General features: G+C 40.8%; 1 protein-coding gene across 10 annotated transcripts in view; it reads right to left on the reverse strand.

Annotated features, from left to right (window-relative positions):
• The window catches only part of LOC126412772 (cleavage and polyadenylation specificity factor subunit 6), a 180926-nt gene that overhangs the window by 46522 nt on the left and 109950 nt on the right, over positions 1–24454 (reverse strand). For all 10 annotated transcript variants that reach the window (XM_050082534.1, XM_050082531.1, XM_050082529.1 and 7 more), the window contains 4 exons: positions 22475–22591; positions 2171–2364; positions 1716–1857; positions 1470–1625 (listed from right to left, as the gene is read on the reverse strand). In XM_050082534.1, the coding sequence (XP_049938491.1) occupies positions 1470–1625; positions 1716–1857; positions 2171–2364; positions 22475–22591 (609 nt within the window). The remainder of the gene's footprint in view (positions 1–1469; positions 1626–1715; positions 1858–2170; positions 2365–22474; positions 22592–24454) is intronic.

Here is a 24454-nt window from a genome sequence, read left to right on the forward strand (position 1 = left end):
GGAAGAGAGAAATTTGTTAATATATGATACAGATTTAAATGCTGGAAGGGCTTTTCTGAGGATTTCTTTAAAGTGTAGCCCTGTACAGAAGTGAGAGGTGGACCATAAGCAGTTCAGACAATAATATAAATAAAAGCTTTGGAAATGTAGTGCAACACAACAATGTTAAAAATATATGATGGAGAGACTGAGTAACCAATGGACGAGGTACTACACTGAAGTGGGGAAAAATTAAATTTATGGTACATGTTGACGAAAGAAGACCAATTTATACAACACATCCTCAGATAGCAAGGAATAGTCAATCTTGTAATGGAAGGAGAGGGGAGCGGGGTGGGATGTTTGGAGTGGTTGTGTGTGTGTGTGTGTGTGTGTGTGTGTGTGTGTGTGTGTGTGTGTGCGCGCGCGCCACTCCTTTTGTTCAACACATCCAAGATTCTCATCTTTAAAGGATTCCTGTAACACGTTTTGTGAGGCTCATTCCTCTTTGCTCTTCATACACTGAACCCTTTTCACCATCTTTGCTTGTTGCACTGTAACATCCTAATGTTACTTGCATTTAATTTTCCTGTACATAATTTCACATTTTAACAGGGATCTTATTTTTGCCAACTTTCCCACTGGAGAATGATTTTAACTTTTTCTGCTATTCCAGTACTTTGTCTTCCAAACAATATAGCGCATCAACTGCTTTATGGAAATGTCAGAATTTCATTCTATATTTCAATAGGGCCTTTCTCATTTGCTCAGTTTCCTTAAGCCATTCAGACATGGGATGTAAAAGTTGGTGTAGACATGGAGCTGTACAAGTTCTGTAATATCAATTTCCTGTTATTTTACTTTGAAGAAACCTTGCTATGTGTGAAACACAAAATAAATTCTGTGATGTTCCAGTAACAATTGCAATAGAATAGTTAACCAGTAAGAGGCAAGAACACTCCCTACAACACAAGCAGAACTTTGCAGCCACTATACTGGATTTCTGCGCACATGTGGTGCTTTCATATTGTAACTTCCACCTACGAATATACGCCACTTCAAAGCACTAGCCTAGGGTATCTTTTGAAAACATGTCATTACTGATATAATTTGTTGTAATAAAATGATGAGATACTTCTGGCTGGTGATTAAACATTTTGAAATTTCACTTACTCTGTATTGCAATTTGTGTGTTATGAAGGTATGTCATTTCAGTGCAACAGCACATTGAAGCATCATCAAAACTCATGTTTTTCTTGGTACATTTTGTTAATAGGAGTGGGTTTGTTTCATTTTCTGAACATGCCAGAAAATATGGGCAAACAAACTTCAAGACTGTTTTGCATGTCATTGACATGATTGCAGTTAAATCTTTTTTTTTATTCATCAAAACAGCATTCTAGATTCTGGGATACATAATTCCTACGCACGTGCAAATCCTTCCCCAGTCTGAAAATTTTACCCACAAGCATTACTTTCTATGTGCTTACCTCTTCGTGCAGATCCATAACTCTTTGTCTCTACTCCATGAAGTGTATCTTGTAACGAGCTTATCAGGATCTTACAACGATCATCATTAGCTACTTTTGACTGTTTTATTAGAGAAATCGCTGTGACCAAAGTTTCAATTGCACTAGCATATTCACCTGTAACAGCAGAACAGAGTAATAGCATAATTAAACTGAAACACTTCCCTTAATAATATTTTTTTTTTCTTTTTAAAACAGTGCTCTTACCAGCTGCTGCATCAGACACTGCACGAGCAATGGCAGAGCTTGAAACTGTTCTGTTCCGTCCCATTATTTCTTCAAATTCAACTTCACTGATTGGAGGAGGTCCTTCAGGACGATGTTCAGGTGGTGGTGCACCATACTGTGGCTGTAAGTATGACAGTACTTTCAGAATATCTAGCTTACAAGGACAAGCTTGGTCCAGGTAATTTAGTATAATGCTTTTCTGTGAAGAACAAACTAAACATGTAGGGCAAAGTACACCTAGTGTAAAACAGACTAAGCAACTGATTTCAAAATGCAAAGAAATCTATTACATGCGACATGACTTACTAAAGACTGAGGATTATACCTGTTCAGATAAATATCCCTATCATCACCGTTTCCACTTTACAATGACCTGACAAGGTGAATAATGATGATGATGATGATAACAGTAAATGGAACAGCAAAACCTGTACCTGTGGAGCTGGAGGTGGCCCATAGCCGTGAGGAGGACCATGTGGTGGTGGTGGACCCTGGTGTGGTGGCCCTTGGTGTGGTGGGCCAGCACCTTGCTGGAAGAATGCAGGATTCACATGGGGAGCTGGAGGGCCTTGCGGGGGACCTCCGTGGACAGGTGGCCCACCATGACCAGGGGGTGGTCCTCCTGGACCTGAAAAATTTCCAAATACCAGCCATTTTTTTAATAGGAAAGAACAGTCTTCACTTCAAAACCCTTTTTTTACTAACTTTTCTATAGGCACTACCACACAAACCAAAGAAATAGTTCTATATGCCGGAATCATTGCTCGCAAAATACCTCCACCAGCCCAACTAAAAACGTTTATGAAGAAAATCACAAGTCATAGAAAAACCACAAATCAAACAAACATTCACACAGAGTCAATTAGAATTAAGACTAAAATTTTGTATATTCAAAATATAAGAAAGATAGTTTTCATTACTACACTTTTGATGTGTCTGAATTCTATAAAGTTTATCATCAGAGTGTACCGACTAATGGCAGTGAGAAAACACACGTTTTAAAGTGAGCTATCAAGTTCTCTCGGCCTGATTGATTAATGGTGTGCTTGCGAGTGTACACTCAAATTGTTAATTCCATTTTATGCATGAAATAGAATCAATAACTCGTTTATATACTCCAAAGCCAATCATCAATCGAGTTTAAACACTAAATTCATTCACAAACAGAAGGGTGCTCAGCATCCTGGAAAGTAGAGCATACTGGGAATCATTAAGAGACAGTGCAACAATTACACATGAATCGAAGAACAGACTGAAGCAGAAGATACAGTTATGGATAATTAAATGGAAGTCGGTTGGGTAAGCAGTCAGGCAAATGGATAGCAGATGGAACATGTTAGTTATCTGGAGGATTTCAAGAGAGAAAAGACAAGGTCTTTATCCTGCAGTGGATCTCACATGGCTGCTGCTGTATTCACATTCCATTTGCCTGTGCAGAATGTTACTAGGATTTTTACTACTTGCCCTGAATACAGCAGATCATACAGAGCCACCACATACAGTGAAATTTTCTCATAAAATTTTTGATCTACTCATGCACATAATTTTGATCTATAGCTTATGAACAAATTGCACAAATCTGTACAGTGACAGTTAACTCCCAATTCTTTAAAGAATTGAACTTCCATGTACAAAACTGTTTCAAACATCAAATTACTTTACAAATGAGTTAATGTGTTAAATATTTGAAGTTGAGCAAATCAGTGAGAAAAACTTCAGCAAATATTTGAAATTATGCTTAAAAGTTTGCTGGAAGTCACTCAGTGGATGAATACAGTCTGGGTAATATGCACTTCATTTTTGGCAACAGCAAGTTTCTCACACATCTCAAAGTTTATAACATCATGTCTCCTAACTGTGTGCTGTACAATGACATAATTTTGCAGGTACATTCAGAGATATGTATGGATACTGTCTGCAAATAGTGTTGCGAATAAAGTTGTTATGAGGGAAGATTGGAAAGGAGCGCACAATAATTTAATCATCAAAATGTTTAATAGGTATTTTTAAAAAAAAAAAAAAAAAAGAAACACACTTACATCTTTTAACTACTTTTCTACGTAGCCACCAATGTTCTCAACACATTTCTTCCATCATGGCACCAGTTTCAATATGCCCTGCTCATAGTAGTGTGTTTGATTAGAATATAAGCATCTGCTGATTCACTTACACATCTATCAAAAAGTGACAGCCGGCCAGCAATTTCTTCATGGAATGAAACAGATGAAAGTCCAATGGAGCAAGGTGCAGACTGTATTGTGGATGCTGAAGCACCTCCACCAAAATTGTTGATTTTCTCACGAACAGGAGCACCAACATGGATTTGAGCACTGTCATGAAGAAGACTGATACCATCAGTATTAATGTGGTCCTGTATTCAACAAAGTCCACCAGTAACACACCATGCATATCCGAGAGCAATTGCACAAGCACTTTCCTAGCAGATTGGATCGGTCTGAATTTTTTTCGTACTGGGGAACCTGCATGTTTCCACGCCATAGAGGCCTGCTTGGTTTCGGGAATGTTGTGGTGCATCCATGACTCATCACCAATGACTATTCCTTTCAGAAAGTCATATCTTTCTGTAGTGTAATATGTTAAGTAATCCAAGCCTGTCATCATTCACTCGCCCGTATGGTTGTCTGTCAGGTTCTTAGGCTCCCAGCAAGCATGAACTTTATGAAATTTCAATGTGTCATGGACAATATAGTACAATGCACCACTGGAAATGTTGAAATGCTGCAATAAGGTTCGCAGTTGCACACACTTATCGCTGAAAACTGCTGCCTCAATGGCTCCAACATTCTGTGGGGTTGCAGCTGTTACCAGCCGCCTGGAGCATGGCTAGTCACTAAGGTCCATACGACCCTCTTGGAGACACTATGTCCCCAAACACACCATGCATTCTCTCTTAATTTCACTCAGTTTACGCCCTTTGGCCCACAAATACTGAGCTACACTTTCCTGCTCCTCCCAAGTTGATGACAGTAACATGTTAACTTTGTAGTTCAGGTTTCTCTTGCTATAGCTGCACATGAAAACAGACCGCCCTCTGTAGCACAAACTTCAAACTATATCATTTGGAAATTTCAACACTCCAGCTGCAATACCAAGAGTAAAAAAAAATTATTGTGTATACTTTTTGATCCTCCTTGGTAGTAAAGAAGTAATAAATTAAAATGTTATGTCAGATGCTAAAGTTTTACTGCATGAACAGTGAAAATGTAGTAAGCAATGAACGTTTTTACTTTCATCGGTTTGTGGAGGTTACCAGCGAGAAAAATTATTGATGAATTTATGTGTAAAGTTTGTTGGAAATTGCTCAGTGCTCTCATTTCAAATACTGGATGTATAAAGTCTGGGTATTTGCTTGCTGTCAGTTAATGTTGCCTTGCTGCCTCCAGATAAACACACAGTTTTATAACTTAATACTTGACTTACCATTCTAAACTTTTAACATAAGATTATGCCTCTTAATAAGCAGATTATGACAACATTTAAAATTTTTAAATTCTGTCAATAATGATGCAAAATATTGAAAATCAAGTTTCTGTTGCCCTGGAAGCTGATAGGTATGCAAGCTACAAACTGATTCCGAGTTCTGGGATAGTTGCTTCGTAATGGAGGTAATAAGAACTGTAACAGCAGCCTTCTCGTTTGAAGTCAAATCGCAATAAAGTCATAAAGGTGGAAACTTTTAACTTTTTCACCCACATTTATAGCCAACTCTGACTTCAATTTCGGTGAGAATCAGGTTTAGTAGAGAGCAGGAAAAACCAGAGGCAAGAGGAAATACCCATGAAGAGGAAATGTGCTCTGTCCAGTCGATCTTTAGTGAAATAGTGACCTAATTCCACTTTTTAATCAGAGCAGAGTTCAGTATTATGCCAAGATATACCTTCATATCATCCAATGAAACATCTCTCCACAAGTGCCATCTTAAATGTTTTGTTAGTGGAGATACCTTCAGTTTTTATTGTGCTGGACACTTATTTGTTGCAGTAACAATTTCACGAATGAGGTTGGGCATAGCATTACAGCTGGTAATATTCAAAATATAATGTGGACCAAAGACTGATGATGAATCTGGATCACCATTTCCTAATGGAGTATGGAAATTTGGTAAGATCACCATACCCATCACAAGAAATATTCCATTTGCAAGCAACAAACCACATTTTGTCATAAATCTCTTCTTTGCTGCTAACATTCAATTCTCTGGCTCGCACAGAAGAAGAGATTGTTGTTGCTCACTGATTAGGAGACGCACCATCAGTATCCTAATAAAGTCCATCTACAATATCATTGCCACTTATACGCCATCTTCATGCCAGCAAAAACTGCATGAAAAGGACATGATCACTTGTACATACCTAATCATGTAGAGCACACAATGTTTACTATCTGATGCTCCGGGTCAAAGCAAAATGGTGAAATGTATTGGACTGCCTGAAGCAAACCAAGCGAAAAACAGTAACCAACTAAAAAACACCCCCCCCCCCCCCCCACACACACACACACACACACACACACACACACACACACACACACACACAATGAAAGAAATCATCAAATACCGGAGTGGTCAGTCCCTTACAAATTTTGTGGAAGTTTATCAAATGACAACATAACCTCGTGATATTTCCAAATCGACTGCATTCTATATTAACAGTGCAATGACATTGGCAGAATCTCTAGTTGTGAGCACATGCTGTTATTCCCCAAGAAATGGATGTAAATGAAAACTGAAATTTAGGAATTTTGCAATTCTGACAAAAAGTTAGGGCTTAGAATTGTACTTCGATAAGATGACAGAGAACAGTGATTGACAGCTAGAAAAATACTGAGTAACTTTTGTGAAAAAAACTAATTATTCTGGTTCAGAGACCTCTGTTCTTTGTCTTCTCCACTCAGTTGGTTTTTAATTCAGAAGGTAAAACAATGGACAAAAATTTTTGTTCGACTGCAGACACACTGCAGCAGCATGACCAACGTTTTGTGTAAACTGGTTGTACATGCGGATACGGAAAAAAAAATTTCCGGTTCACCACGTTAAAAATATCCTTTTTCCCGGGTGAAAATACACTTTTTCCGTGTTAAGTGACAGTATACTTTTCCTCGGAAATGTAAAACTTATCAACCATCGAATCGCTATGGTTTTGAATCGCTATGGTTTTATACACTGGTGTAGAATTTCGCAGCACTTTTTGAAAGATCTGTGATGTGCAGCAACGTGTAGGCTGCATTTTTTCGTACGCCGACAGTATAAATTCGAATTCCACGAAACACCGCATGTTACTTTCCGAAGCATTGAAATCGAGATTGTGATGGGCAGCCAGTCGTAGCTCATGTCACGTGATCATGACAGCGGATATTCAGAGCATAGGACACATGATGCAGTCAGCCAATAGTAACATCATTGTTCAGTAGCACAAACACACAAATAGGAAAAGTTAATGGTTTAAATTAATATCCATGGTGTTACAAGAAAAACAAAGCTTTCACATATAATATTGGTCTCTTAGATTAATAACCTGCAAGAGAAGCTAAGCTTCCACTATAATGTTTATCTTTTTTGCGCATGTTACACTTTAAGATACATCACACAAATGTGCCAGTAAAATTTTAAAGAACGATGTGAATGTCTGATCTTCTAAATGGTCGTCCTCAAGGAGCTGAGTCTTAAATGAGAATCAAATGCTCTGTGATTTAAGAAATTCATTGTACACTCTTACACACAGTTCATCTTGTGTGAAAAGAATTTTCTTTGAAAGTAATGCTTCTCAAACCACCATTCGCAATATTTTCCCACGACCTGTTACAGATTGGTTCGTTTCAACAGTTGCCAGAGATCGCCAGATAACAGGCGTCACTGAGTTTTCACAGCTACGATGACACAGGAAGCTCGTATGTACAACATTAAAAGATCTTACATTATGTCATAAAAGAAACAAGACATCAGAGGATACTTCAAGAGCATCGGAATTTCGTGAACCGCACTAAAATGCATAATTCGGCTTAAGTGCACATTTGTATGTCCAGGTTTGGATGTAAATTTTCTTGGGAGTACCAGTACTGTATTATCTCATGTTTGGTTCTTTATTATGGCATAATGGTGATGGAAAATGTGCACCTGAAATGCGGCAACCAGTTGAAACTGGTCAATAGTGTGAAATTAAACGCCCCATTTCAAATATATTGACTGCCTCAGCGGAAAGACTAATTAAAGCCAAATATCTTTAGCAAACCGACAAAAATAACTTCACTGTTCTGCAAGGCGATTAATGCTAGACTGTCAGAAAGGTGGAAATAAAATCTGAAACTAAGAACATATTTTAGCCTTCCGCAATTGTGAGAATGTATTTTAATTCATTTGATAGATCCCAGAAACAGAAATCCATTTTGTTTCCATTTAATGTGAGAACAATAAATGAAAAGGAAACAGCAAAATACGTAAGCACAGGTCACGTGGAGATTACCCACCTCCCCACAACAGACTGCTCTGTGCATCAGCCCCGGATCTACGATATTTCCGAATCGGGGCAATACTAGATAATGGTGCCCAGCCACACATCTGTAGCCAGAAGTGGGAGAAACTACTCATACGTGATTCAACGGCGCATGCGTTAAGAGCCCACCCACAACTGCTCAAACGGATCTAATGGAAACAGTTGTCATGTCACACTCACTGGAGGCAATTTGTTGTTATGAAGCATTGCAGTCTTGCTGAAGCCTTTGACACACTTTGCTGTAGGCAGATGCTTCTGTGAGCACTGTGTTTTGTATAGGGTGCATTTCCTTGCAACTTAAGGGTTGATCACAAAAATTTAACTGAAAACTAAAACAATGAAAATTTCCTGGAATTCTAAAAAATTTCCGGGTTTTTCCGGGATGAAAAAATTCTCGGGTTTTTCTCGTATCTCCCGGTTGTCCTGGGTTGTAGTCACCCTGAAAAATATGAATGACTAGGGGAAAGATAGATCCCACCTTTAGCAAAATTAGAGTGAGCTTTGTAGAAAAGAGGAGCAGCTGTGTGAATATTAAGAGCTCAGATGGTACGGCAGTATTAAACAAAGAATTAAAAACTGAAGGTGGAAGGAATATATGGAGGATCTATGAATAGGAAAAGGTTGGGCATCAGCGTTCCTTATGGAGGAGCCACAGTGGGCCCAGAGCACATGACAACAGCGTAATGTTGCTCGCAATCACTTTTTGAAAATAATCATTCTGAAATTAGTTTGCGTACCATTTCAGTAGAAAAAATAACATTTTAATTTTAAAAACGAAATGTCGTTTGTGCGTAAGGCTGATACTATTCAGTTGGCTTGAGTAACACATTGCACTTCTATAATTTTGTGGTACCTGGTGAGTGTAAACACTTGAGAAGAGAAGCTGATGCAGGACTATCACAATCAAGCAGTAGCTGTCATGTTTGCTAGTGAAGCATCCAGACAAACAGTGGCATAATTTCCAGACAAATAGTTTTGATAGTCAGTGTTGGACACTTTAATCTTTTATTATATCTTGAGTGAACAATCAACATGTCTCTTCATAGCTCCTGCTCGCTATACACACATTAGCCAACAATTAGGAAACTTGAGCATTCCTTGTTCATAAGAAGTTTGCTAGTGCTTCATCAACCAATAGTGCACACGCTCCTCAACATCTTCATTGTTTCCCACCAAGTGATTCTTTCATGGACACAAACAAAAAATAATTGGGGGGGGGGGGGGGGGGGGGGAGGAGACAAATCTGGACTATAGGGAGGGTGGTCGAGTGTTTCCCGTGCCTGTCCTCCAGTTTCTCCCTTTTCTAACTCACCGTACAAATCGTAGGATTTATGGAGAAGGATGACATTCCTGATGTGCATTCCTCATCTTTTGTTCCAATAAGCAGCTTTTGCTAATGTTAACAACTGTCAGTAGCAAACTACATTAACTGCACATCAGTTGGGAAGAAAGTCAATGAACAGCACTCATCTGTAGTCGAAAAACACAGTCGCGAGAACTTTTTCGGCTGAGAGACATGTTTTAACCATCACTTGACAGACTTCATCCTTTCTTTGCCACTCCTTAACTGCAGTTTCAGATTCTGGAGTTTAATGACACCACATGTGATGACACACTTCAAAAAAAAAATCCTGCCCTTCGTGCCAGAGTTGAGGAATATCTCACAAATCTCATATCTGACCTGTTTTGCTGTTCCTTAAAAAGGGCCAAGAGTAGTACTGGAGGGGGGGGGGGGTTAGAGAGGAGGAGGAGGGGGGAGGAAGGGAGGGAGGGAGGGAGGGAGGGAGGGAGGGAGGGAGAGAGAGAGAGAGAGAGAGAGAGAGAGGTCAATCTATGTGAACTAAGATGGCGTGTATGTGTTGTGTTAAACAGTTTGGGGTAACCTGTGGCACTATCTCCAGTGGTCACAAGCTGCTTTTACTTTCTTGTTATTCCCTTCAGTGTTTTAAGAGTGTGTACTACCAGAGACAGTGTCACAGATTATCCAAAAGGTCTAACACAACACATAGATACTGTATTAAGAAACATAAATCCAACTTGAAGGTTTAAACCTCTCAGAATTGGCTGTAGAAATAAACTCTGACCTGTAAGAGTGAACCTGTTTTATTTGACACCAACAACAGTCACTGTACAGCCTAACCAAAAATGTTCACATTTAAACCTATTCAGCCATTTGCAATGTTCACAATGCAATCAAATAATTTTAGATACTACATGTCAGACCTGCTCTGTTGTTCACCTGGAGATAGCAAAAGAAAGAAAAGAAGGAGATAGAAAAACTGATACAAAGATGAAGGAAAGGAAATCAAATTTAAAGGGAACTCTTCACATTATAACCGGAATGTGTGTGCTCCACCTCCTTGCAATACTATTTGTCTTGTATTTCAACTTCCAATGAAGAACAGTAAATTTCCTAACATACTGCGATGTACAGAGAGTGTCTGAGAAGTTCAGTAATTGGTCTCAAAAATAAATGAAGTGAGGGTTATGAATGTAATACCTTTACTGGCTCTCAAAGTAATCACAGTGAGCTACAGCACACATCTGACACATTTTGTTAAGCCTACTGTCAGTAAACTTTTCTTGTGGGATTGCTTGAAGCACCCCAGTCTCACAGGGTTACCACAATTTTCCCTAAGTGAAATTCCCTGATATTTCACTGATTTCCAGACAAATTTTAGAAAATTTCCCTGATAAATTTTGAGATCTCAAGGGTAAGTGAATCTGTCTTTGCAGCTACAGTTCATGAAACAATAGTGGGGGAAGGGGAGAATAAACTTGCAAGCAGATGGCGTTTCCTGATGTGAGAAAAAATATTAAGTACTAACATCAATGCCTGTTGTAATGAACCGCTTTCAGATGGAGAAAGCAAGCCCAATGGTGTGTGTGTTTCATTAAGACCACTGATGTTATTTTACTTCAATAAAACAAAGCACATTTGGTGACAAAAATACACATAAACAGTTAAAAAAAAAAGGGGATGGGGCATTCTGTCAGGAAATGGTGAACAGTAAAAAGTTGGTCGCAATGTGCACAAATGCGTGGGGCAGCACCACTTAACAAATGGTGACTGCTAAAAAGACAGTGCCCAATACGCAACCTAGTTAAAATGAGTTCCTCACAGCAGGAGAGCTGAGAGGTGGTCTTCCAAGATGCTGGGAGAGGCTTAATAACCTGGTGCTTGTTCCCATGAAGGGAGGACCAGTAGCAATACCAAAGTGACACCACTTTCTGACAGGCGGCAACACTGAAGATAGTCACAGTGAATGTAAGAACTAGTGCGATGAAGTACAAGGACTGCAGTCTTGGCAGCAGCAGCAGCAGCAGCATCAGCATCCTCGTTTCCTGTCAGACTGATATGACCAGGAATCCACATCACAGTGACTCCATCAAGGGTGAGCAAGTGAAAGCTTTCCTGCACCCATTGCACTAAGGGATGGACATTGTACAGTGCACAGAGGCTTTGAAGGGTGCCGAGAGTGAGTGAGCAGATGACACAAATGAAAAGCCTATGCCGCCAGATGCACTCGGTGGCCTGATACAGGGCGAAGAGCTCTGCTGCAAATACTGAACAGTTTGCCGGAAGTGGAAACTGAAAAACATCAGCACCAATGAAGGCACACCCGACACCACAGTCAGCCTAAGAGCCATCAGTGTACACAAAGGTACTATTGCAAAATTCCGTTGGAAGGTTGTGAAACTGAAGACAATAGAATGAGATTGTTTTTGTGTGCCTAGGAAGCGAATGAAGGGCAAGGTGAACATGAGCCAACGCATGAATCCAAGGTGGTGAAGGGTTGCAGAGAATGTGAAGCCGAAGCAACAGCTGAAAGCGAACTCCAGGAGGTAACAGAGAAGAGTGATGCACTCCGTACAGGCGATCAAAGGAGTCATCGAAGAAAGAGACATAGGATGGGGAGCCACGCATGGCAGACAAATGGCATGCATACCTGCTGAGGAGAAAGTCACGGCAGTAGGACAGCAGAAGTTCGGCAGCTTCTGCATACAGACTCACGACCAAACTAGTGTAAAAGGTGCCAGTGGCCAAATGCAGGCTCATAGATAGTATTGAGACAGTGTAAGAGGGATGGACGTTCAGATGCGTAAACAAAGCACCCACTGTCTATTTTTGAACGTCCAATGCGCTGGTACAAACGGAGGTGGTGGTTCGATATGCACCCTAGGAAGTACCATTAGGAAACATAGGACACTGAGGGACTGCATACAGTGGACTGCCAGGTAAGACATGAGAGGACTAATAGTGCTTCCTATCGCGCAGGAGTCACAGGAATTTCATAGTTTAATTGAATGGAAGAGCAACAGACCCAAGATGTAAAGTTGGTGGGGGAAACAATGTTCATCAAAATCACCCTGGAGGATTAAAGCCTCCAGTCGACCTTAGCTAGCCGTCATTTGGGTATGCGTGCAGGTGGGGTAGGAGTCAGCAAATGGATAGCACATAAGAAAAGGTCGCTCGAGTATGTGTCAGAAAGAACGGACCACTCAAGACAATGGGCAAAATGTGCAGTGCAGAAGAATAGGTACAAATGGGAACAGGCGCGTGAGGAGTCTCAAAGGAACCTGGGTGCTCCTGTGTTAATGCAGAAAGTCAGCCAAGAGGGCACCTCTCGGACAGGTTCTGGAAAAACCCCAAATGGGATGGTGAGCTTTAAAGTCACCAGGCAGCAGAAATGGATGAGGTGCTAGCCCAATACGCTGGAGGAAGTCGGCCCTGGTGACATCAAATGATGGAGGGATGTAAATGATACAAAGGGAGAAGGTCAACTGAGGAAAGAAAAGGCGAACTCCAACAGCTGGAAGACGGGTCATCAGGGAGATGGGTTGATTATGAACGTCATCCCTTATGAGCAGCATGACTCCTCCATGAGATGGAATCCCACAGCTCGTTCAGAAGGTCACAATGGACCAGGAAGAAATGCGAAAGCTCAAAGCGGTCGTGACGACACAATTTTGTTTCCTGAAAGCAGCATACAAGGGGACACTGCGATTCTAAAAACAGCCATAAATCCTCTTTGTGGGATCGAAGGCCGCGAACATTCCATTGGAGGAGAATCATGATGAGGAAAAAAATAAAGGGGTGTCATCTCGGCAGCTGCTGAGTGCCAGCCTGTGAAGACTCGCTGCTACAGGGAACAGAGGCAGGAGGGTCCTGCTCAATGTGGTCCACAGAACTGTTCGCTTCATTCTGCTGTCGGCCTGTGGAGTCCAACGCAGAAAAAAGGTTGGTGGTGCACACCGACGACAAAGAGACTGGTCAGGCGAAGTTATCACGTGACGACACCGTCGAAGAGGATCTTCGAGTCAGCAAAGGGGAAGACCGTTTGCCTTTGTTGGACTTCTTCGAGCCTTTCCGATTAACAGAGACTGACTCAAGTGTTGGTTGGCTGGAGGGACACAGGAAGTCTTCACGGGAGTATTCCTCCTGTCCTTTCCAGCCTATTCATTGTGCAGCTGGTGATTTCGCTCTGTGAGGCTAGAGTTTGATGGCTTGTTGCACAGCTGGACAAGGGGACTGCAATGCTACCATAACACTGGGTGCTTTCACAACCCCAGAGCTGAATTTGAGGTCGCCAAGTCTGCGTGGCCATGCCCTTCATGGAGTGAGATTTAACAAGAACAGTACTATAAGGGCCAGGTGGTAGAACGCAGGGTACGTGACTAGCCAATAACTTGTGAGTAACGGTGTAAGGAACTTTTTCCTTTAACACACTCATAAAGATACATGGGACAATCTCAAGAGGATGTGGATGGTCACCCTTTGCAGTTGATACAGCAGGGAAAAGAAGGCAGACAGTCGCCCTCATGCGCATCCCTACCACAGGTTACAAATTTGGCCAGGTGTCGACAAGGCATTGAAGTGTGGTTGAAACTATGACACTGGTAGCAGTGCTTCAGATTCAGAATGTATGCTTGAACTGTGAGAACCTCATAGCATGCTTTATACTTGGACAGAAGCACCTCTTGATCAAAGGTGAGGAAGAAAGTGCACATGGGAACTAAGGAGGCATCTACCTTTCCCATCATCCCATGGATGGCAATGACACCCTGATCAGAGAGGTACATTTGGATTTCGGCCTCTGTCAGATCATAAAGCAGCCTTGTGTAAATAGCACAATGGGAAGAATTCAGAGTTCTATGGGTCTCAACACGAACAGGATAGCCGTGGAGAAGCAAAGCAGCAAGCAGTTGTGCTTGAGAATCAGAAGGATCACAGGGCCAGCAACTGCATCAACACGTTTCTGAATAATAAATGGATTTACCGTGGTGAAGGACTGACCGTCTTCAGTAGTTGAAACCACGAGGAACTGGGGCGCAGCTGGGAGGATCTTTGAACTGTTGGCCTCATTCCGTTTATATTTTGTAGATTTTGAGTGTGAAGATGATTGGCTCATTGCGAGAAAATCCCCATGATTGCCAGTGTCTCCGATGGCAGGCTCCTTCCAACAGGAGCCCCCTTCACAAGGAGGTGCACCTGCCTTAATGACTGTTCACACCTCAGGTCACACCTCCTGAAAACCTGACAGAGGAACCAATTGGCAATTTGGAAAGGTAACAGCTCAGGCAATCACACCTCCCTGAACCTGGCCTGTACCAGGGGGTATGTGCAAACCCTACCTGTCGACCCCGGGCTGGGAATTATGCATTACCTAGTCACCTGTTACACGTCAGACACATGGGCTGGCCTTCAGGAGCGCACAGGGAGGAACAAGAAAAAAGAGGAGACTCACACAGCAAAGCAGAGGAAGGATACGATAAGGTGCACGAAGAAAGGAAAAAGGAATGAAAAACAGTGGTGAGACTATTCTTATGTCAGCTACAGTCAGTGCAGGACATTCCCAAAAACACCCCAGACATGTTCCCCATGGGACAGGAAAAAGAATAGCAAGAGGATAAACATGCAGCATGGAAGGGAAAAGATGCTGCGAAGGTTGGGGCCCCATGGTAGATTTCTGGCCCGTGTGAGCAAAAATCTTAAGTACTAATGTCAAAATCTTTTGTAATGAACTGTTTTTAGATGGGGAAAGCAAGTCAAATGGTATGTGTGTTTCATTAAGACCACTGTTGTTATTTTATTTCAATAATACGAAACACATTTCTGACCAAAAAAAAAACTTGTTTCCTTGGAGTCTGAAGACAGATTTAAAATACCTCCACTGATTTCAGAAATAACCTCAGAAAAAAGTAGGCCTCTTGAAAGAAGTGTATAAGGCAGGGAAGAGGGGAAGAGTTGTGCAAACCAACACTATAGGTGACCACCAAAAAAAATGTCAGTTCTACTATGGTCATTATTGTCTGTTCTTAGTCATTGTTTTATGTCTATTATTTTACAGGTATTGTGTGATTTTTCTTTCGAGACATATATGAGTACATAGCGTACAAACCACCAACAACCGACAATTTTCTTCTTCTTATTGTCCATACTTTCTAATATATGACCTATTTCCAAAGTGCTAAAATGTACTAGAATAAATGAGTCTGAAAAATGCTACACTGTACAATGTATTTGCGGTAAGACAGCTGCAATTCCTGAAATCCATCACCAGTGGCCTCTGGCCTGCCGAGGAGCACCGCAGTTCTGGGTCCTTGGACAAAACACGAAAATCCACCGCATTATGCCATATATAAAAAGACCCGGACTGCAGGCAGATCAATGAGACTAGATCCGATGGGCAGGGCCTGCACATTAGTGGGAAATGATGGGCTTCAGATTGGTTGGCCCGATCCCTTAGAGATAGCCAAAGAAATGGCCTCCATTTTTGGCCCGTCATGGAAGCCCATTCGTGTGGCCAGCAATTCACTTGTCACAGACACCGTCTTGATGAAATGAGGCCGTGTTGATCACTCCATGCAACAGATAACTTGCACAAATACTCTGATAATATCAGTAGTAATGAGAATAGGTATCAACTCAAAATGAAGATGATCGCTGAGCCACAGACAGGCACGCCGAAAAGAATCACTCTCTCACATCTAAATTTTTGGCCTTAACCTTTGTCACAGTTGGAGATTAGCAAAGACATTATAAGCACAATTGCCCACATACATGACAACAGTGCTGCTAGTGATTCCATAAAAAGCATTTGCTGACAGTTTCCAACAGCTTTACAATCAATGTCAAAAGCATGTTCTATGTAATGGTGATTACTTTGAAGGCCAGTAAAGGTACTTTCTTTGTAACTTTTGTTTTCTCTGTTTTCTGAGAACATTAACAAAATTATTCAATTGCACCATGTACAGCTATTATACTGAAGTGCCAACGAAACTGGTATAGGTATCCATTTTCAAAGACAGAGATATGTTAACAGGAACAATACGGTGCTATAGTCGGCAACATCTATCTAAGACGACAAGTGTCTGGTGCAGTTGTTAGATTGGTTACTGCTGCTACAATGGCAGGGTATCAAGATTTGAATGAGTTTAAACAGGGTGTTATAGTCGGCGCACCGTGAGCATCAGAAATCTGGTAAAACATCAAATCTCTGACATTGCAGTGGCTGGGAAAAGATCCAGCAAGAATGGGACAAATAACTACTAAAGAGAATCATTGAATGTGACAAAAGCACAGCCCTTCCACAAACTGCTGCAGATTTCAGTGCTGGGCCATCAACAAGTATCAGCGTGCAAACTATTCAATGAAACCTCATCGATATGGGCTTTCGGAGCCGAAGGGCCCACTTGTGTACCCTTGATGATGGCACAACGGAAAGCTTTACACCTCACCTGGGCCCATCAAGGCCGATGACTGCAAACATGTTGCCTGGTCGGACGAGTCTCGTTTCAAATTGTAACGAGTGAATGGACATGTTCGAGTATGGAGACAACCTCATCAAGCCATGCGCCCTGTGTGTCAGACTGTTCAAGTTGATGGAGGTTCTGTATGGTGTGGGGCGTGTGCAGTTGGGGCGATATGGGACCTCTGATACATCTTGATACAACTCTTACAGGTGACACATACATAAGCATCCTGTCTGAATCCACTTATGTCCATTGTGCGTTCCGACGGAATTTGGCAGTTACAGCAGCACAATGCGACACCCCACACATCCAGAATTGCTACACAGTGGCTTCAGGGACACTCTTCTGAGTTTAAACATGTCCACTGGCCGCAGAACTCCCCAGACATAAACATTATTGAGCATATCTGGGATGCTTTGCAACGTGCTGTTCAGAAGAGATCTCCTCCCCCTCATACTCTTATGGATTTATGAACATCCCTGCAGGATTCATGGTTGACGTCGATGTTCAGTTTGTGAGGCACTTGACTGCACGCTAATCAGCACCTGTACTGAGTCCCAATTTTTTCACAGTCCAATTTTTTACACAGTTCAATCTAGCCACTGTCACTGATGATGACGATGATGATGATGATGATGATGATGATGACAATGACAACGACGACGACGACGACACAAACACCCAGTCCCTGTGCACAGAACATCTCCAACCCAGCCGGGAAGTGAACTGAGGACCCCGTGATCCAGAGGCAGCAATGCTAGTCACTTGACCACGAGCTGCGGACAGGGTTCATGGTGTCAATTCCCTCCTCCAGCAATACTTCAGACATTAGTTGAGTCCATGCCACGTCAGGTTGTGGCACTTCTGAGTGCCTGCAGGGGCCGTACATGATTATCAGGCAAGTGTACCAGTTTCTCTGGCTCTTCAGTGTAACAGCAGAATCTTGTAATATTTCATAAATTTAGTTAAATAAAAATATTAGAATTAAACACATAAAGAAAAAAAATTAGGAAAAGAAAAAAAAAATTAATTTAGAAACAAATACAGTGCAATCAAGAATTTGCATATCAGTATTATTTCTATGTCAAACTAGATTACACAACTGAACTATGTGTACAAATCGCCACATTGCCTAGAATTCATATATTCCTGACAAAGTTTTTCATGTCATGTTTCAATGAAATCTGTATTAATAACCCTTGAAAAATGAAGAACATATATGTCAATCTCATTAGGCCTCATGTGGGCAGTAACAAATTTAAAATTGAAAAAGGTGTCAGGTAAGGAGTTTCCATACTTCCAAATATGTTCTTAGCACTCAATGAATTTTTTCAATCCCCTCAACTGAGAAAATGAAGAATTCTGGTTGACATAATATAGCTAAATCGCATTCTCTTTTGCTTGTAATGCAGAAAAACTTTAGAAACAAATGGAAGAACTTTGATGTACGAGTTAAAAAGTAGGCATGAAAATGAATTGCAGTAAGACTAACAACATATAATTAACAAACCAAAAATAGCACAAACTGACAATGATCTTGCAAAATTACACTGGTATGCAAATCTCCAGAACAAAAATTGCTTTTGCATGATACGTCACAGCCTATTAACATACCTTGATGAAATCTGCACCATATGTAGAATGAACGCTACAGTAGAGTACAGAAGGTAAATGAAAGAAATACCCAATGAGACAAATAAAAATGACATTTATTCAAAGACAATAATTCCACTGAAGTCACTGTGATTCATGATGATTCCCTGGACATTAAAAAAGGCACGCCATGGTTCTCTTATAGGGTTGAGATGATAACAGACAGTAACACACATTCTGAAACATGCTCCCATGCTGACCATAAAACTGGTAAGGAGTTCTTGTGGTAGGGCATTCCATTCCTTTACCAGTGTGGGTCACCACTGTTGGATGATCATTGGTGCGTGCTGCAATACATCTCTCAAACACATCCCGCACACATACTAGATGCGCCACCCCATTAGTCAAATATCCTCTCGATGCAAGGGCTCCTCCACCAGTGCTGTTCAATGCTACTGAACAAAATCATCCACAAAATTGAAGTCAGGGACAAAAGCACCCCCTGAAAAGACGAGCATGGGGAATTAGTACAGTGTCACAATGATATTTCTGTTAGCGTACTGTGTTCAAAGATTTGGAGGTCACTGTGATCATGCAACATCATGTCTCCCTACACCAGAACACCTGTACCACCAATACAAACCATGTTAAACAAAACCTTACATACCTTCATATGGGCAGAAGTGGGAAACGTAACGCATCCAGGAATACTGTCAAACATGATCGTTATAGTGGTCCACGTGTTATGGTGTGGGAAGGCATAATGGGCTTACTGACTTCCAGGACTTCGAAAATTGCACACTCAGTAACTGTTAAAGAGTAAAACTGTACTCATTCTCCATGTGCACCTTTTCAGAGATGCTATTAGCCCAAACATCATTTTTATGGATGATATTGTACAACAGCATCGAACAGCACTGTTGGAGGAGCTCTCGTAACAAGAGGATATTTGGAAAATGGACTGGCCTGCCCATTCCTCTGAACTTCCAACTCCACTGAGAATGTGAGGGATGAGTTTGGGAGATGTATTGCAGCACATCCACTTGAACTAATGATCATCCAACAGTGGTTCACCACGATGGTGGAGCAATGTAATGCTCTACCACAAGAACTCCTTAATAGTGTTATGGTTAACATGGGAGCATGTTGCAGAACATGCACTGCCATCCATGGTGATGTCAAACACTATTAAAAGAACAATGGCCTGCCTGTTTTAATTACCAGGTGACCATCATGAATCATGGCGACTTCAATCTAATTATTGTCTTTGAATAAGTGCCATTTCTGTCCAATCATTGCTTATTTCTTTCAGTGTTCTGCAACAATTCATACTATGTACAGTTCAAGTTTCATCAAGCTATGTTACTTGGCGGTGACACATCATGCAAAATTATTTTTGTTCTGAAGTTTTGTAAAACAGGTACAGTTGACGAGTCGAGGTATTTAGAGCAGATAAAGGCAATGACCTTGTGGATAGCAGAAGAAATAAAACAGTGGGTAAAAATAGCCTGGAGTGCACTCGAGACACTTTAGTCCAATTAAAAGTATTTGACAACTGAAATACGTCACCTGCCACTACAATGTTGCCACATCCACTGCTGACTTTTCATGAGTTATAAGCAACATACGAACCCAGTCTCTCTGACTGATGACCATACATGTTAAGTCCCATAGTGCTCATTTGAACCCAGTCTCTCTCTTCACATATGCTGCTAGTGAACGTAGACCAATGTTGGGAGTGGCCGCTGCGAGATGAAATGGAAACGCAAGATGCTGTGTCAACAGCTGGTTTTAAGTGACCACGACTGTCGCAGAAGCCAACTAGTTTGGTAGCCCTGAATTTAAACTCGTGTTCTAATCTAACCACAGACTCGTGATGTGCAAGATATTTGAGACAACGGCAGTGAACAATCTGTGGCAGAACAAAAATCACAATCACTTTGTTCACAGTGATTAAAATTAATATCTATCAGCAGAAAAATTTCAGTTTCAGCGGTAAAAGAAAACTGCGATTTGTTGCTGCCACTCATTAAATGAAATTATCCTCACATAGACTACACGGGCTGTTGTTACCAACTGATGAGCAGACCTTGTTGACATTTGGCTCCTAATTACTGATGGTAAAGCCAGATTCCAACCACAAAAAAAGAATGATAGGAAGAAAAATAAGAGCAAATAGAAAGGTCAATTGGAAAGTGAAACTGAAACAAAAATAACTGTAAGTGTCTTTTGATTATGTTTAGAAACAATAGAGTTTCTCTGCACTAAAGATTTGAATGTAAAGCCTCACATCAGTTTTATATGCTAACCATTGCATTACACCACTATGCTGCATTATGAATCTGGTAACCCCCAGTCACGATGATGAATTGCAGCCTTCAAAAATTTAGCTTCACGCAATATTGTGTGAAAAATGGCCAGATCCAGTATTCAGGATCCAAACACATCATCAGGAAAGAAGGCTGGGCGAGGAACTGGAAGCGAACTGACAAAATGTTGAGAAAGTTTGGACATGGCACTGCAGGCTCTGGTTGGAGGAAACCAGCTCCAAAAAGTGAAGTGTAAACTACAAAGCAACTTTAATTTGACTATAAAAGCTTTCTCAATGTCTTCCAATGTGCCTGAAAGTTTACAGGTAGTGGGCCATATTATGAATGGGAATTAAACTTGCTATACTTTTATCAAAATAACGAAGTGATAGACCAGGAAGTTATTTACAGGACAGTTACCACAGCACCAACTAATTGGAGAATGTTCTTCGTTGAGTAGTGCTCACCTCCTGCTGCAAATTCATGTGTTTCTTGCATTACAGTCATACTTTGTGATAAACATTTTGACTGGATGAACTTTTTCTGAAACAACTCATTTCACTATCTGCATAAGTGTGACATACTATGGGACATTACATGAATCAGTATTTTCATGTGATTAGTTGCTACTCTCACAAGAATGACGCAGATCTGTCTGAGAACTACTACTGTACATAAAATACAACCAAAAAAAATTGATAACACTGATTACTTTAATGAACAATGCATGCCCATGAAAGTGGTATCGCACTATTAGCACAGGGCATTCCTTGAAAGTGGTACAGTAGTTGTGATCCTGCAAACCACAGTTCATAGTGGACATAAATGGGGGAAACTGCAAATGTGTTTGATATGGAGCCAAAAGCTGTTGCTGGAACAGCTGTATACTTACAGCCATACTGCATGCACAGTTAATTTTGAACTGACAACACTGACATGCCCCCACTACTCTGCTGTCATTCTTTTTTTATTCTAAATCAGGCATAACAAACAAAAACAAAACAAAAATTAGATCAGGGAACAGATTGGAATCGTTGATTTAATTATGACTATTAAATTATACAGAGATGGAAAGGTCATGTAGCCAGGCAAATATATAGTAGATGGAACAAGAGGTTCTTTACTGAATTCTAAGAGGGGGAAAAAAAAAATTGATGCATAGGCAAAACTGATGGGTGTAGCTACACATTGTACTTAATGGAAAAATCTAGAAGTCTTAATGCAGTAATGGGTATCAAATGTCACATAACAGACCCAGAGGGTGTCACGCTCCCCAGAACGTGTATTATTTTGTTTTATTTTGTATAAAATTGTAACAGCAAGGGCAATAAATCAACCAAGATGAAATATACAGTATTTTAAAAAATCTTTCAAGTATGAGCCATAATCATTGATTCTAACAGTGCAGAAGAAAAGTTAACATGATTGTAACATAATAACTACTAGTATACAGATGACAACACGGTTTAACCAAATAATGTAATTTCAAAGACAACTGTCATATATCTGATATTCAACTGCCAATGCAAAGAGAGTGTGTGCATGGATTTGTGTGTGTGTATGTGTGTACCTCCCATCTGACCCGGTGGTGGGCCTCTTGGCGGTGGTCCTTGTCCAGGAGGTGGACCTTGCATTGGTGGGGGCTGACTATGGGGTGGGAATCCTGGACCTGGGTGGTGGTGAATACCTGTAAGCAAAGGAACATTTGATAATGTTTACACAAGAAAAACATATAATGCAGGTGTACAGAACATGAGCATGCCAGTTTCTCACAAACTTAGGACCATGTGTGCTGACAAATGAATAAAACATATGAAGACGAAACAATTTTGTGTCCAACAAGATCCACAGACTAAAAATACTTTTAAATTCTGAAACCTTAAGGCTTTAAAAATAGTGTCACCACCATGACAAAAATGCACTAGAAAGATACTTGGCGAGTCAGGAACCTGTATTGTCATTTCATTGTATCTTTCAGAATGCATAGAACATCACTAAAACAATGAATTCATTTGCAAGATATGTTTCCCAGTAGTCATCCCAAAATGTGTCAAAGATCAGGCCGATCCTTATTTGACAATCAAAAGAAACATCAATGCAAACATGCTTTTTAATGCATTTATTGCAGCTTGCAGACATAGTCTATGCTGCAAAATTTGCTAACTGCAAGTTTCTGCAGTTTTGAACTGGCACATAATAATAATAATAATAATAATAATAATAATAATAATAATAATAATGAGTGATTCCAGTCAAATGCTAGAAACTAATCAAGAAATAATTTATAATACTTTAAATTTTAAATAAGTGCCAGAAATCACAGTTAAACAAAACAAATTCTGTTTTCCAACATTTGAGTACATGGTGTAATTCAAACATATTTTTCTCAATGTTTTCAAAATATATGTACGAGGGTCGGTCAAAAAGTAATGCCTCCCATTTTTTTTCTACTTAAAGAAATTAAGTTAAGTGAAAAATTTGAATTTGGCGCCATTCCTCAAACCTTCTTCTGCAATCCACTGCAGTAGTAACTTTCTGTGTCAACAGGTGGCAGCACAGCAGAAGTTTGTAAGATGGCCGACATCGATGTTCGTTTGAGACAGCGTTGTGTGATTGAATTCTTGAATGCAGAAGGTGAAACGCCCATACGCATTCATGAAAGACTGAAGAAGGTGTATGGTGTTGTGACAGTGGATGTCAGCACTGTTAGACGATGGGTTCGTCGTTGTAAGGAAGCTGAAGGGCAAACACCGTTGACTGACGAAAAGCGGAGCGGCAGGCCGGTGAGTGCAGTGACTCCACACAACATTCAGCAAGTTGATGACATCATTCGTGGTGACCGTCGGGTGACTGCTGATGAAGTGTGTCGCATTATTTCTCTTAGTAAAGGCAGTGTGATCACGATTATTAAACAATTGGGGTACTCAAAAGTTTGTGCACGGTGGGTTCCAAGAATGTTAACCGATCAGAATAAAGAGGCAAGGAAAACAATAGCCTCCCAACACTTGCAGCGCTTCCGTTTGGAGGGAGATGAGTTTCTGAAAAAAATTGTGACCGGGGACGAAACATGGGTGCATTTTTTTGAACCCGAATCCAAGAGGCAGTCAATGGAGTGGCGTCACACAAGCTCGCCGAGGAAGAAAAAATTCAAAACTGTGCGATCGGCAGGGAAAGTTATGGCAACAGTTTTCTGGGATACAGAGGGTGTGATTCTGATTGATTTTTTGGAGCAGGGATGCACAATAAATTCTGTTCAATACGTCACAACCCTCAACAAACTTAAAGCACGTCTTCAGCGAGTTCGCCCAACAAAATCAATGGCAGATGTTCTTCTTTTGCATGACAATGCAAGACCACACACCAGTCGTCACACCTCTGACGAGATTGTCAAAATTGGATGGGAAGTTTTGCCTCATCCCCCATACAGCCCTGACCTGGCACCATCAGACTTCCATCTGTTCGGGCCACTAAAAGAAGCTCATCGTGGGATTCATTTTGAAGATGAGGAGGCCGTCAAAACATCCGTGCGTCAATGGCTTAGGAAGCAGAG

Source organism: Schistocerca serialis, chromosome 7 (genome assembly GCF_023864345.2).
Source record: "Schistocerca serialis cubense isolate TAMUIC-IGC-003099 chromosome 7, iqSchSeri2.2, whole genome shotgun sequence".
Classification (NCBI taxonomy): Eukaryota; Metazoa; Arthropoda; class Insecta; order Orthoptera; family Acrididae; genus Schistocerca; species Schistocerca serialis.